Raw genomic sequence first — 16,316 nt, 5'->3', positions numbered from 1 at the left:
AGCACCACCAGTAGATGCATGGTAGAGCCAGGATTTAAACAGGTCTGTCTGACTCCAGAGATCCATACTTTTAGCTGTTGTGTCATTTAACTACTTTTCTGTCGTGCTGTATCTTATTTACTCAGAAGGTGAGCACTGTTGAGCCATTTTATTACCTGATGTTTAAAGAAGCATTGGAGTCTCTGAAACTAAACTTAGTACTTACATTTTTGCTATTTCAACTTGAAAATGAAGCATAAAATGGAATTGTGTAGAGTATTCACATGACCACAGACTTCAGAATCAGGCTGCCTGGGTTTGATTGAATCCTAACGTCACACCTTCATAGCTGTGTAAGTTACTCTTTTCAGACCTTAGTTTCTACATCAGTAATAGGAGTGTTACCTTCGTCTTACTGTGGTGGTGAAGATTGTACAGTAAAGCTCTTAGAAGAATACCTGGCATATAGCTAATATTTGTGAGCAACTACTATAGCTATTATTTCCCTTTTACTTTGGTTGATTCTCTTAAACTCTTTGTTTCATTAGGCAGTGTGCAATGTTGCTCCACGTGGCGTGTATGTTTGTGGTAATACCACAACCACCTCTGGCTTGACTGTAACTCTTTCAAAAGATAGTTCCTCTGGAGATTTTGCTTTGGAAGCTGGTGCCCTGGTACTTGGTGATCAAGGTAAGAGGCCAAAGCAAATAATAATTTTGGGGCTTTTTTTTTTTAAGCCCTTTCCTTTTCAGTTAATTTCTTTACGGTCTGTTCTAAGAGTCATTTGGACAACACCGTCCCAACCAGTGAGTTGAGAATGAGTGCCAGAAAAACTAGAAATGCACATCTCATCATTTTGTTTGTTTGTTTTTTTAGGATATGATGGATAGTTTATAACAAATCTAGTTGGAAGGCTCAGCAGGAAGAGATCGCCAGTTGGGCTTTGCTACCTAAATTTCTCTTTGTGATGCTTTAACCCGATTGGGAAAACATATTCCTGTGCATGTATCAGGCAGTGCCCAGGTTCCAGTCCAGCTGAGGTCATTCATTCCTTCCAGTTTGCCAGTGACATCACATTTCTAAATCTAGTACCTGTCAGCCATGTTTGACACAGCTGATCACTGCTGCCTCAGTGAATACTGTATCTCCTTGGTTTCAAGGACATTGCACTCTTCTGGTTTTCCTCTTACTTTTATTCACTGTTCAGTCTCAGTCTTTACTTGTTCTTCGTCTCCCCAACGTTTTAACTGGTTGGCTCCTCAGGATAACTTAGTTTTTGTACTATTTTCTTCTCAGTCTGTACTTACCTTCTTGATGATCTTATCTAGCTTCATAGCTCTTTACCTACTTATATCCTGAAATTTTCCAAATTTATGTTTCCTCCCCCTTGAACTCCAGGCACATATTTCCCCTTGCCTATGCAGTATCTCTACAGCTTTCTCAAACTTAGCGTGTCCAAAACCAAAATCTTGATCTTCCCCTTCAACCTATTCTTCTTACAGTGTTTCCCATCTTAGTAAATGACACTTCCATCCTTTTATTTGCTCATATCAGAAAACGTGAAGACATTCTTGACTTTTTCTCATACCTCACATCCAGTCTGTCAGCAAATCTTGTTGGCTCTACCTTCCAGATATAACCAGTATCCAACCACCTCTCCACTGCTGCTACCCCAATCCAAGACGCCATCATCTCTCACGTGGATTATTACTGTGATCTCCTAGTTGGCATACCTGTGACCACCTTTGCCCTTCCTATTGTTTTTAATAAGGCAGAGCAATCCCATTAAAACTTAGATCACATTATTCTTCTATTCAAAACCCTCCAGTGCCTTCCCATCTCACACAGTGAAAGCCCAAGTTTGATAGTGGCCCAGGCACCCTTTAATCACCTCTTTTGCCTCATTACCTGCTACTTTCCTCTTATTTCCTCTTCCCCAGCTACACTGGCCTCCTTGCTATACCTTGAATACCATCAGCACTCCAGGCACATCACATTCCTGCATCGCAGCCTTTGTACTTTGGAACCTTCTTACCCCAGATAGTCTGCAAGGCTTATTTCCTTTCCTCCTTCAAATTTTTGTTCAAAAGTCCTGACCCCAGCGAGGCCTTCCTTTAACACCACATTTTACACTGTAACCACCCCCACCACCACCACCAGCAGACCCTGTTCTCCTACCCTACTCTACCTTTCTTTCCAGAGCATTTCTTACCTTCTAATATACCATATGGTCTACTTTTTTAATTGTCTTCCTCCCAACACTGAATAGAATGTAACCTTCACAAGGACAGAGAATATTGTCTTCGCAGTGCTATATCCCGCATGCCTAGAACATAGTATTGATATATAAAAAGCATTCAGTAAATATTTGATGAATGCATAAATTCAACAAACATATATCTGGTTATTATATAGCTCATTAGAAGTGACAGTATTTTTGCTAGGTTACCAGGTGAAGAAAATAATAAATAGGAAGAGGTTACTCATTATTAAGCTGTCAGACTTTCCATTAAATAGAAGTTGAAGGTGATACAGGGTTTAGCTGTGCAGATAGCTAATGTGATTTAAGATGCACAGCGTTAAAAGTCCATGGCCGGGGCTTCCCTGGTGGCACAGTGGTTAAGAATCCGCCGGCCAGTGCAGGGGACACGGCTTCGAGCCCTGGTCCAGGAAGATCCCACATGCCGCGGAGCAACTAAGCCCATGCACCACAACTACTGAGCCTGCGCTCTAGAGCCTGCGAGCCACAACTACTGAAGCCTGCGCTCCTAGAGCCCGTGCTCTGCAACAAGAGAAGCCACTGCAATGAGAAGCCTGTGAACTGCAACGAAGAGTAGCCCCCGCTTGCTGCAACCAGAGAAGAGCCCGCGTGCAGCAATGAAGACCCAACACAGCCAAAAATAATAAAATAAAGTAAAAAAAAAAAAAGCCAATGGGCTTCTCTTTCAAATCTATGTAGATGAGCCAAGCACTATGATGGTAAAAATATCACTGTTAAAATACAAAAGAATATTAGCCGAGACCAGATTCTAGAAACAAATAGAATCCTACTAAAAAATAGGATCCTACTAAAATCTTTACTGAAGACTTTCAGGGGAAAAAAAACGAGAAATAGAGCTGTTTTGTAATATTTCCCTTCTTCAATATCTAATGAAATGACCAAAAAGTTGTTTGAAAAAAAAGCAACAAGATATACCAATTGTAGCCAAACAAGAAAAAGAGTAAAATTTTCACAACTTAAACTATATGCTTTAAAACCAGGGGTTGGCAAAGTTTAGTCCACAAGTCAACCCACCCTTCAGCCTATTTTAGTGTAGTCCACAAGCTATTTTAAAGGATTGTAAAGGACAAACAAAAACCCAAGAATACGTGACAGACTATATGTGGCCCACAAAACATAAAAAATTTCATCTGCCCGTTTATAGGAAAAGTTTGCCAGCTCCTGCGTTAAACTTTGAAAAGTGGCAAAGAGGTAGCCTGACTTTGTTCCTACCCTGTCCACACCTCTGAGGAACTGTACTAGTAATCTTGAGAATTTCCAATAATACCATCAATTCCAGAGAGTCCTGGACCTACTGATCATAAAGTAGATATAGAGACATTTAACCATAGCAAAGCCCTCAGGACATGACCACCAAATTGCTCATGGTATGGGGAGAAGCGGAGGAAAAATATTACAAGGTAATGTTAGAGGGCTTCCAGAAACCTGTGGTTTAGACGTAATATACCTGGCACATAAAATGTTTTATCGGGCTTCCCTGGTGGCGCAGTGGTTGAGAGTCCGCCTGCTGATGCGGGGGACACGGGTTCGTGCCCCGGTCCGGGAGGATTCCACGTGCCGCGGAGCGGCTGGGCCCGTGAGCCATGGCCGCTGAGCCTGTGCTTCCGGAGCCTGTGCTCCGCAACGGGAGGGACCACAACAGTGAGAGGCCCGCGTACCGCAAAAAAAAAAAAAAGTTTTATCTAGGATGGACCTAGGTACGATCATACTAAGTGACATAAGTCAGACAGAGAAGGAGACTTATCGTATGATCACTTATAGGTGGAATCTAAAAACTGATACTCCTTACCGCTGCTCCTCCCTGTTCAGTGGTGGGTCTTCATATGGTGTTTAAAGAGGTTAAGTGTACAGTTAACTCTACAGTTGTACAGTCAACACCTGGCATTGCTGAGAACTGCACTCTAGACAGATTCTGACTTTAGAGGCTTTGTGTTCCTTCCCAAATCATGCTGTCCACTGTTCCCAAAGGACCCAGCTCAAATAGCACCTTTTTCTTGAAACCTTTCCAGATTCTCCTTCCTCTTTTAACTCCACCCCACCCCCAGAAAATTCATATGATTATGCATATATATTATAGTTGTTAAAATATACTATCTTAAATGTGTATATATATATTATCTGTTCAAATTTAAGCCTTTGAGCTTTTTGAGGGTCACTCTCATATCTTCATTTTTGTAACCCTCACCACATAGTGCCTTGCCCAAGGAAAATGCTAAATGACTAAATATTATATAACAGTTAAATAAGATAAATATTTTATTTGCTGTAAAACAAGCACAAAGTTTGTACTGTATGACATTTTATAATCTTAACTGTTGGAAACTAATGGAAATATTCTTTATTGTGGAATAATTTCTATCTTGTCAGGTTTGAAACTTGACGAAAGGAATATTTTTTGTCTGAATTATTTTACTGTGGTTGTAGGTATCTGTGGAATAGATGAATTTGATAAGATGGGGAATCAACATCAAGCCTTGTTAGAAGCCATGGAACAGCAATGTATTAGTCTCGCTAAGGCTGGCGTAGTTTGCAGCCTTCCTGCAAGAACTTCCATTATTGCTGCTGCCAATCCAGTAGGAGGACACTACAATAAAGCTAAAACAGTTTCTGAGAATTTAAAGTAAGCCTCTTCAAATATTTATACTTTAGTATATTGAATGCCTATAGATATGAAGAAGATAACTGAGGACATAAATGGAAAGTTCACAGAAGTTGCAAGTTTCCAATAAATGGACAAAAATGTATTAGAACACTGCACATTAAAACAGTGAAGTGCTGGGACCTCCCTGGCAGTCCAATGGTTAAGACTCCACGCTCCCAATGCAGAGGGCACGGGTTCGATCCCTTATCAGGGAACTAAGATCCTGCATGCCACATGGCAAGCCCAAAATAAAATAAAAGAATAAAACAATGAAGTGCTATTGACATCTACCAGATTGGCAGATATTTTAAATATTAATCATTATTGGCAATGGGGTGGCGAAATGGGTTCTCACATACATAGTTTAGCATTTTGAAGGACAGCTTGACATGTTTATCACTATTTTAAATGTATTCTGTTTGTTCCAGCCAATTCTTTTGGGAATTATACTCACAGAAATAGACACAAGAGTGCACAAAGATATGTTGGCAGGGTGGGTCTTACGGCATTATTTATCACGCCAAAGATTGGAAATAACGTGAAGTGCCCCCATCGGTAGGGAAGTGCTTGAACTAGATAATAAGACTGTACTGTGGAAAGTAGCAATTAGGAGAATGAAGGTAGCTTTGTATGTACTGTGATAGGGGAACATGTCTGTGCTTTATGGTTAAGTGACAGGAGCACATTACACACTTATCTGTATATGTGGATCCCACTTTTTTCCAAAACCAATGTTTATATCTGGGTGTGTGTATGCTTTCTCTTCTAATTTGTTCTGTACAGGTTGGACAAAATGTATGGGGAGGGGAAAATAGCCTCAAGTGATGCATAAGTGAGAAAAAGACAAAAAGATGCCTCATGTAAAAAATTGGAACTTTAAATTCTAGTGGGAAACAAAAAGCTAATTTTCTAATATTTAATAATAAATACTTTTATTGTAGGAATGGTACATAGTAAAAAACACAATTGTACTTTTAGATCCTGGGTATTTCTGTACTACCACCAAAAAAGCCGTCTGTTAGTGTTTCTTAATAAAATGACCAAGTCCTGTAATTGGAAAGATCAGAAAGATGTTATTGAACAAGGATCCAGGGAACTTGGATTCTGGTTTTTAGTGGTACCACTAGGATGTTGGTCCAATTCTTTAACCTCTCTGGATTTCAGTTTGTTGGTCTCAAATAAAGGAGTTATCTGGTTGGTAAATTTAGAAATGACTAAGTAAAACACAGCACTTTTACTATAATGATTAATAGACATATAAATGCCCCTTTAAGAAAAAGTGGTATTTTTGCTTCTAAATGGGCTTAGGTACTTTGAGAGACTCAATGTTTTGGTGAGACAGGAAATATAAAAGATTAAGAACTACTCATCCAGATAACCTTCGATGTATCATGTAGCATTCTAGCTTACAAGTTCAATGATCCTAAATCATAGGGAGTGATATAGAACATAGAGAAGAATTTAGTGGTTTTGCTGGTGTGAGAAAAGACTGCGTCCTCAACATACCGATATAGGTACATATAAGGCTGTGCACATGTGACCTGGTGTGTCTCTGGAGTTGGTGGGTATATTGAATCCAGAAGCTATTGCTTGTTTCTTTAACCTAAAGCTTCATTTTCTTTTTTTTAAGTTCTACCTGGAACTTGATTAGTAAGCAAGTGAGTAAACAGTTTTCTAGGTTTTCTGTTTGTTTTAATTCCGATCACTGTTTCTTCTTTCTTTCACACCTTTAGAATGGGGAGTGCCCTACTATCCAGATTTGATTTAGTCTTTATCCTGTTAGACACCCCAAATGAGGATCATGATCATTTACTCTCTGAACATGTGATTGCAATAAGGGCTGGAAAGCAGAGAGCTGTTAGCAGTGCCACAGTAGCTCGTATGAATAGTCAAGATTCAAATACTTCTATACTTGAAGTGGTTTCTGATAAACCACTATCAGAAAGACTAAAGGTATGCTTCTTCTTAATCATTCAGTTCAGTTTTGTTTGAATGTCAGAGTTCAGTGTGTTGCTTGTTGTAGAGCAGTAGTATGTAAACTTTCATAGCAAATACCTTTTATATTATAATACTAGAGTTTATATAAAGTTCAGTTGAAATAATCTGAGTCAACTAGACTGAGAGCTAGAACTACAGTGTTTGGCTTATTTGGTCTATTTATCTAAACAAGTTATTTTAGCAGAAAGATTTTATTTGCTACTTATCCTTGTAATCTTGGGCCTTTTTATCATGCTTTAGGTGGTTCCTGGAGAAACAATAGATCCAATTCCCCACCAGCTATTGAGAAAGTACATTGGTTATGCTCGGCAGTATGTCTCTCCAAGGCTATCCACAGAAGCTACTCAAATTCTTCAGGATTTTTACCTTGAGCTCCGGAAACAGAGCCAGCGGTTAAATAGCTCACCAATCACTACTAGGCAGCTGGAATCTTTGATTCGTCTAACAGAGGTTCGTTGATTTTAAGTTCACATTCTTTTGGCTTAAAAAGGAAGTAGAGGGTAATAAGATTTCTCTCAATTTTCTGTGTAATGATTTGCTTTTCTTCCTACTGAGAGACATTAGAAATGGGTAGATACATTTTTTTTAAAAGGGTTGTCATATACTTAACAATCAAAGTTTAACCACTTTTTTCGAAGCAGGACCAGTTACTTATGCAATGGGTTTTTTTTCCTTTAATGACACTTAGGAGACTCTTGAAGTTTGAAGATTGCTTAGGTTAACTAAGGATTTGGGAATTCAAAAGTGAGCATATGGGAACATGGAATGTGTCAAATATCTTAGGAGTATTTGATTTTATATACAACAGGTCTGTAAGTGCCTGTTTTTCTAACGGCAGTAACATCTATTCACAATTATGGAATGCTAAGAGAACTCTGGCAGTTAAAATTAACTGGATCAGAGTTTGAGCTTTTTTGCTCCTAGAATCTGAGTAACTCATCTTTGTTGTTTTAACAAATTAGTTAGGCATGATTTCCTGAAAGTACAAGGCAAGTCTATTTCATAATCAAATCTTCTAGAATGAGCATTCAGAAAGATGTTCAAAAAATTTTTATCTACTAAAATCTATTTTAGTAGATAACAATAGATTTTAAAATGAGTGATAATTTTCATACTCAAGTTTTCAGATAATTTTTTAAAATTGTGACTTTTCATACTACAGCCCCTCTTCCCAAAAAAGTTTTGTGTAAAATGAATAAATGAAATAAACTTAGACATATTATACCTGCTCAATCAGTGTTAAATATATTTATCTTTTGTTATCTGAAGATGGTTGTTTTCTTTAAAAGGCACGAGCAAGGTTGGAATTGAGAGAGGAAGCAACCAAAGAAGATGCTGAGGACATAGTTGAAATTATGAAATATAGGTAAGATTACATTTTAAATGCTGTTTTAAGTGAAATACCAGTCATCTTTCCATCTCAAATTATATATTTAACTGGGACAAGCAATATTATTTTTATTTAGCCCATTTGATCACTTATTTTCCTTGGAACAAATTGTACTTTACTGGTTTAAAATATTCCTGTGTAAATAATCTTTACATTAAAAAAAAAGGTTTTTTTGAATAGGTAATACATTCACATAGTTCTAAAATCAATTCAAAAACATACTTTGAGAAGGCTTGCCTCCATCCTGTTTACCATCCACCCTTCCTCTTTACCAGGACACCCATTACTTTCTTGTAAATAGCATATAACTTACTCTGTTCTGTACCTTTTTTTTTCAATTGAGATATAATTGACATATACCATTATTAGTTTCAGGTGTACAACATAATGATATTATATATATATATGTGATATACGTATATCAAAATGATCACCACAGTAAGTCTAGGTAACATTCATCACTGCACAGTTACAATTTATTTTCTTGTGATGACAACTTTAAAGATCTCCTCTCTGGAGACTTCCCTGGTAGTCCAGTGGTTAAGAGAGCTGCTAGTGCAGGGGGCGCAGGTTCCATCCCTGGTCAGGGAACTAAGATCCCACACGTTGCGTGGTGTGGCTAAAAAAAAAAAAAAGAAGAATTGACAGCTTATAATTTTTTATTGCTGGCCCCAGAGTAACTAACTGCCTCATAATGAATAAAATTATTAACAATTAATGACTACCAATGCTTTCGACCAATTCCTAACATATTACCCTCTATATCTTAATATCTTACTGGTTTAGCATCACACAGCACTTGAACCATCAATTTTCTCTTTTACGTGACTCACTACTAGGGTTCGAGGGGTCTTGTAGGTGAAAATTTTACCAGGCTGGCTTCATTGTGCTGGAGACCCTCCAGTTGATCATTTATAAGCAAACAGATAGGAATTACTAGACTTTCTCATACAACATGCTGCCAGGGCTCAGTGTACCAGCATATGAAGTAAAGGAATGGCCACAAAAACCAGCTGCCTGCCTGACTTCTCGTAGGTCTAACTTCCTGGGAGACGAGACCAATAAGAAACTGAGAGTCCTAATAGAGATCCTTTTTTTCACTAGGAAAGTAAGTCACTGAACACAACCAAAATTCTAGAAATCTTGGATTCTAAAATTTTTTCCTAATTGAAAACAAGCACCAACAACAGGGACTTCTCATTTAATGACAAGAAGCTGCCTCTTTGCTCACAATCTTGAGTATGTGTATCTTTCTCTTTCTGTGCATTGTACCCTTAAGTGCTTCACCTTTGGAAGTGGAGCCAAGATTGCCGCTCCTGGTTTTCTTTTCTTTTTAATGCTCTCTCGCCCTTTCTTTGGGTTTTCTGGTGCCTGGCTCTACTGAAGAGTGTCATGTGCTTCTACTTCATAGACTGTTGGCAGTCAAGCAAATCAAGGGTCAGACTACCCCAGCCACTCTCCTTCACCTGTAGCATTTGGTTTTTGAGGCTTTACCCTTTGTCACTCTCCCAAGGCCTCAGACCCCAAACTTTGCCTCAAGCAGCCAATCTGGTGTTTCTCTACAGTAAATCCACAGGTCTGTGGACAACATGGATTAGTTCTCATATCTGAGCATTATACTTAAGCAAGGTATATTATGTTCTAATTGCCTTTTCAATAAAAATACTACAGTGCTCATTTATGAATAGTTATGCATGTCTGAATACTCATGTCAGACAGTATTTACATGGGCTTTTCCTTGTGGAACTTGTATTTGTTTCTACTTCTCAAAGTTGCCTTGCTGGTAAAACTGAATTAGCATCAGGCTGTCAGTTTTCTTCAGGGCTCCTGAAAAAAGAGTTCTCATTATTAAGTGTAAATAGCACCCACATGAGATTTCCAGTTTGTTTCCCTGAATTGCTTGAGTGTTTATTAACTTTTATAAAAATTTTCAGGGAAAAAAGAGGCTAGTTTGATTCCAAATGATTGGAGTTACCTGGCATTATTTCCATGGTAGAGATCAAGACCCAGTTAAACACGTTGAGACTAGATCGTGAATTACCTGCTTTGTGATACTTAACATGCTTTCTGTTCTCAGTCTAAACTCTGAGAGAAGGGACCTTATCTGTCGCATTTACCATGTACTCCCAGGGCCCAGACTGATGCCTAGCACACAGTAGGCCCTCAGTAAATGTACTGCATTAATGGTAAGGTTGATCTTAGTAATCATTTTTCATTCATTAAATCTTCCATTTGAGAGTTTCTTTTGTTTTTGTTTTGTTTTTTGGCTGCACTGTGTGGCATGTGGGATCTTAGTTCCCTGACCAGGGATGGAACATGTGCCACCTGCAGTGGAAGCATAGAGTCTTAACCCCTAGACCACCAGGGAAGTCCCCATTTCAGTTTCTGTCTCCTCAGCTTTTGAATGTTTGCCCTTAACGTGGTTTGGAACCTGTAAAATTACATTTTAACTGGGAAGCAGAAGCCTAAATAATAAAAATCTAAACTGTGACAATACATCACAATTATCAGAGCACATAGCTATAAAAACCACATATTTATGGGCAACAGTTCACATAAGCTTTCTCTTAGAATTGGAAATAAACTAGGAAGCAGAAGAGAACAGAGCCACCTTCAAAGGTTAAGAGATCATTGTGAGAGTTTTTTCTATTTAAGGAAAGTAACTCATATTTTACATACTTTTCTTCAAATCACAGATATGCCACTCATTAGCTGTGTAACTTTGGCAAGTCACTTAACCTTCCAAGGCTTTGTTTCTTCATCTATAAAATGGGAATAAGAATAGTCCCTAAGTCTTAGGGTTGCTGGAAGGACTAAGTAGGATAGCACATGGTAAATAAATATAATTAAGGTAAATATTAGCTATTATAATTAACATAGTAGCCTAAAGCATTTGTGATAACTGTTTTATGAGAAATAAGTATATGGTAAATTATATGGTAAAGTAGTTAATCATAAATAAGATTATACTATATATCTAGGGGAAACACACATTCATCAAATTGTTTTATCAATTATTACAATCTTGGATGACTCATATTCCTATTTGTACAGTTCATTCTCTTTCATGTGAGCTCCTGTCTATTCAGGGAACAAAATGAAGCTGTGTTTTTAGTAACCCTTTAAACTCATTCCTGTGAGCTCCTTAAAGGCAGGGATTGCACCTATTTTGTTCACCACGATAAGCCTACTGCCTCGGAAGTGACCAATGTATATTTGATTAATTAATTCCTGATTAAATAACATCTTTGCCTATGAGCCTGGCTGTGAGACTACATATGTCTCATTTATAGGCAGAGAATTCAGGCAGGGAATCAGCAACAGGGCTGGCTAATTGTATGTCTAACCAGTACTATCAGACTTCTGACTAAAATTTACTGTCAAGTACATATTTCTTTCCTTAATGATACTGTGAAAATAGGAGGAAAGCAGCAGAGAGCTGGAGTAATAGGCATATCCTTTAATATCTATCATTACTGCAACTCAGCAGAACCTTTCTAGTTCATTATCCAGAGTATTTTTCAACACCTTTTATTTATTTTTTTATGGTACGTGGGCCTCTCACTGTTGTGGCCTCTCCCGCTGCGGAGCAGGCATGGCTCACGGGCCCAGCCGCTCTGCGGCATGTGGGATCCTCCCAGACCGGGGCACGAACCCATGTCCCCTGCATCGGCAGGCAGACTCTCAACCACTGCGCCACCAGGGAAGCCCTCAACACCTTTTATTTGCCAGGTGCTCCACTAGGAGCTGGAACACATCTTTACCAAGTGAAGCCTAAATTTAGTATATTTAGAATTTCTTTTTTCATGAATCAAAAAGCATGTTCCAGGACTTCCCTGGTGGCGCAGTGGTCGAGAGTCCTCCTGCCGATGCAGGGGACATGGGTTCGTGCCCCAGTCCGGGAGTATCCCACATGCCGCAGAGCGGCTGGGCCTGTGAGCCATGGCCGCTGAGCCTGCGCGTCCGGAGTGCTCCGCAACTGGAAAAGCCACAGCAGTGAAAGGCCCGCGTACCGCAAAAAAAAAAAAAAAAAAAAAAGAATGTTCCAGGTATTTATATTGTAGCCTATCAACTTTGTATTTTTATGCATTTCTCTTTGCAAATATAGGGAGTTTCTTAAAAGTGGTAACTGTCCAAAATATTTTTATCCCCAAACTGTTAATACATAGTGAATTACACAGTGGCCACTCAATAAATAAACATGTTTAAATCTTTGTTATGTGAGCCTCAGGGCTACTTCCACAATTTTTTTTTTTTGTTTTTTTTTGTTTTTGCGGTACGCGGGCCTCTCACTGTTGTGGCCTCTCCCATTGCGGGGCACAGGCTCTGGACGCGCAGGCTCAGCGGCCATGGCTCACGGGCCCAGCCGCTCTGCGGCATGTGGGATCTTCCCGGACCAGGGCACGAACCCGTGTCCCTCGCATCGGCAGGCGAACTCTCAATCACTGCGCCACCAGGGAAGCCCCATATTTTTCTTCTTATAACCTGGAGGCCTGGGACAAAAATTTCTTTAGCTGTGCCACGCTGGGTAACTTTGTTTTTTCTTCCTTCCCATAAGCATGTTAGGAACTTACTCTGATGAATTTGGGAACCTAGATTTTGAACGATCCCAGCATGGTTCTGGAATGAGCAACAGGTCAACAGCAAAAAGATTTATTTCCGCTCTCAACAACATTGCTGAAAGAACTTACAATAATTTATTTCAATTTCATCAACTTCGGCAGATTGCCAAAGAGCTAAACATTCAGGTATGATAAACCAAATAATTAGTAAATCTTTTTATAATAATTTCAGGAGGCCTTTATTAATATAGTAGAATATTTAAATATTAAAAGATTTGGATTAAAAGAACAGAATAGGTGTCTTTGGAGTACTTAAAAATACAGGCTTGTTTTCTTTAAGATATAAAATTAGCTGCTCAGAGCTTCAGAAAAACAGTTTTTATCTAAAATTCATACCTACTAAAGAGTTTTCAACATCTTGATAGGGGAAAACATCATAGCAAGACTCAGTTTCCATGTTTTCCTGACAACCCTTGTGGGCAAGTCATCCTTATAAATCGTTGAACCTCAGTTTTCTCATTTGTTAAATAGACATGATTCCACCTGCTCTACCTACTTAAAAGTTTTAGTGAAAATAGGTGTAATAGCACTTTAAACACATAAAACAGTTTATACAGAAAATTGCTCACTCAATTGCAAAAGTTAGTCTGATTTTTGTTTTGAAGCTAAGCTAAAACAAATATAAAAGATTCTCTGCAAACTGGAGTTATTTATTTTTAAATGTACAGCCTGTAATCCTTTTTTTTTTTTTTAAGAAGATGTTGGGGGGCTTCCCTGGTGGCGCAGTGGTTGAGGGTCCGCCTGCTGATGCAGGGGACACGGATTCCTGCCCCGGTCCGGGAAGATCCCACATGCCGCGGAGCGGCTGGGCCCATGAGCCATGGCCGCTGAGCCTGCGCGTCTGGAGCCTGTGCTCCGCAACAGGAGAGGCCACAACAGTGAGAGGCCCGCGTACCGCAAAAAAAAAAAAAAAAAGAAGATGTTGGGGGTAGGAGTTTATTAATTAATTAATTTATTTTTGCTGTGTTGGGTCTTCGTTTCTGTGCGAGGGCTTTCTCTAGTTGTGGCAAGCCAGGGCCACTCTTCATCGCGGTGCGCGGGCCTCTCACTATCGCGGCCTCTATTGTTGCGGAGCACAGGCTCCAGACGCGCAGGCTCAGTAGTTGTGGCTCACGGGCCTAGTTGCTCCGCAACATGTGGGATCCTCCCAGATCAGGGCTCAAACCCGTGTCCCCTGCATTAGCAGGCAGATTCTTAACCACTGCGCCACCAGGGAAGCCCCACTGGAGTTATTTTTGACTAGCTAGGCATTATAGAATCCAAGATTTATATGTAGGCAGTTTTTTCTGTAAGAAGTACAAATAATTTTATTTGCATAAGAAACTTGACAATTGTATATTACTGTTTGAGAGATTCATTTTAAAAATCATATTTTTGTATATTACTTAATGAGCTAATAACTCTTTTGATATTTTCTTCCAGGTAGCTGATTTTGAAAGTTTTATTGGATCACTAAATGACCAAGGTTACCTCTTGAAAAAAGGCCCAAAGGTTTACCAGCTTCAAACTATGTAAAAGAGCTACCAAGCCAGGCCCTCCTGGGTTTATTATGAAGAATATGCACCCAAAAAAAAAAAAAAAAAAAAAAGTTATCTGAAAAATAACATCCCAAAAGTAATGCAATAGGAAAAGAGTGTTGAACTAATTTAAGAAGTGATAAAGTCATGTGTTAATTTTTTACTTCTCCAAAAGGCTAAAAATAAATTGTTTATATTTTATCTAAATGATGTAATTAGAAATTATAGTTTTATTTTTGACCTGTCTTTCATTCTTATAAATATTTCATAGTCTTGCATATCACATGTGTATCTGGGTAAGCATTTACAAAGTTACATTTAAATGTTTAAATAGTTCTGACACACAAAATTGAATATCTTTTAGAAATAAATTGAAACCAACTTTCAATTCCCAAAAAATTTGGAAATTTTTTTTTTCCTGCAGTACGCGGGCCTCTCACTGTTGTGGCCTCTCCCGTTGCGGAGCACAGGCTCCGGACGCACAGGTTCAGCAGCCGTGGTTTACGGGCCCAGCCGCTCCGCGGCATATGGGATCTTCCCGGACCGGGGCACAAACTCGTGTCCTCTGCATCGACAGGTGGACTCTCAACCACTGCGCCACCAGGGAAGCCCATAGTTTGGAAATTTTTATATTGACTTTTTTTTGACTTTGGTTTATAACATTATATAAGTCTCATGTATATAATATTACAATTAGACTTCTGTATATACTACTGCAAGCTTACCAAAAGTCTAGTTTCCATCCTTATATTGACATACTAAGCTTAACATCTTACCTACTGAAAAAAATTTTAAATAAATAGCTGTGCGAGACTAATAGTTTTTTCAAAGTATATTTTATTTATTTATTTATATTTTTTTTTAGTTGGTTTTTTTTGGCCATGCTGTGCATCTTGCAGGATCTTAGTTACCCTACCAGGGATCAAACTCATGCCCCCTGCAGTGGAAGCGTGGAGTCTTAACCACTGACCACTGGACTGCCAGGGATGTCTGTTGTGCAAGACTAATATTAAAACCTAGCAGCATCTGTTCCACTCTTCCACATTCCCTATTTTTCTGTTCAGTCTCAACTGTTCTTGCATTTACCTCCATTTTTCTAAAGGACACGCTAGTAATGCTAATTCTTTTTTTTTTTAATTGAAGTATAGCTGTTTTACAATGTTGTGTTAATTTCAGGTGTACAGCAAAGTGATTCGGTTATACATATATATGTATATATTCTTTTTTATTATTATATTCTTTTTTTTCTATTCTTTTACATTATAGTATATTATAAGATACGAATATAGTTCCCTGTGCTATACAGTAAATTCTTGTTATCTATTTATAGTAATGCTCATTCTTGAGTTTTCAGTTTCAAAAATTATATTGACTTTTTACCTTAGAAGATAAGAACGTGGTTCTCTTAAATCCTTCTACATACATACATAAATACATACATACAGACTTCCCCATTTCTCTCCAATTTAGTTATGTATCATAATTTTTAGTTAAATCTGTATTTGGCGTTAATCTTATTATGACTGTTGAATATATTCATCTCCTTTCTTGTACAAATTTTGTTTTCCTTAGAATTAATAATTTGTTTCTCAACCACTTAGCTTTGACCCCAAGGCTCCACTGTAAATCTGAATCTCCTCGCAGAATACACAGACAAATCAAATAGTCTATTTTAACTTCTTGGAGACATCTCTTTTGGAGTTCTCCAGCCTTTTCCATTCTGAACTACACATCTGTCATCATGAGATGTCTCATTTTCTCTCCCATTTCCTGGCTCCTATGTCTTTCTCTTTCTTGTTTTACTCCTTTATTTTGGTGGAATCCATTTTCTAGTAGCTTCCTGAGGAAGATTTTATAAGGCACATTCTATCCTTAGTCATGGATTGAT

At 38.5% G+C, this 16,316-nt stretch overlaps 1 protein-coding gene across 7 annotated transcripts in view; it reads left to right on the top strand.

Annotated features, from left to right (window-relative positions):
• MCM8 (minichromosome maintenance 8 homologous recombination repair factor) overlaps nucleotides 1-14,635 on the top strand; it is a 41,426-nt gene extending 26,791 nt beyond the window's left edge. For 4 of the 7 annotated variants that reach the window (XM_067707512.1, XM_067707514.1, XM_067707511.1 and 1 more), the window contains 7 exons: nucleotides 528-669; nucleotides 4,685-4,880; nucleotides 6,635-6,854; nucleotides 7,140-7,349; nucleotides 8,189-8,265; nucleotides 12,848-13,037; nucleotides 14,334-14,635. In XM_067707512.1, coding sequence (XP_067563613.1) covers nucleotides 528-669; nucleotides 4,685-4,880; nucleotides 6,635-6,854; nucleotides 7,140-7,349; nucleotides 8,189-8,265; nucleotides 12,848-13,037; nucleotides 14,334-14,426 — 1,128 coding nt within the window. In that variant the 3' untranslated portion in view covers nucleotides 14,427-14,635. Of the gene's footprint in view, nucleotides 1-527; nucleotides 670-4,684; nucleotides 4,881-6,634; nucleotides 6,855-7,139; nucleotides 7,350-8,168; nucleotides 8,266-12,847; nucleotides 13,038-14,333 lie in introns of those variants that run through there. The other 3 variants (XR_010935147.1, XR_010935146.1, XM_067707515.1) reach the window with 3 other exon arrangements.
• The last annotated feature ends 1,681 nt before the right edge of the window (nucleotides 14,636-16,316 follow it).

Source organism: Pseudorca crassidens, chromosome 15 (genome assembly GCF_039906515.1).
Source record: "Pseudorca crassidens isolate mPseCra1 chromosome 15, mPseCra1.hap1, whole genome shotgun sequence".
Lineage (NCBI taxonomy): Eukaryota > Metazoa > Chordata > Mammalia > Artiodactyla > Delphinidae > Pseudorca > Pseudorca crassidens.
Note: the sequence above shows the minus strand (reverse complement) of the source record. Positions and strands in the feature narration are given on the sequence as shown.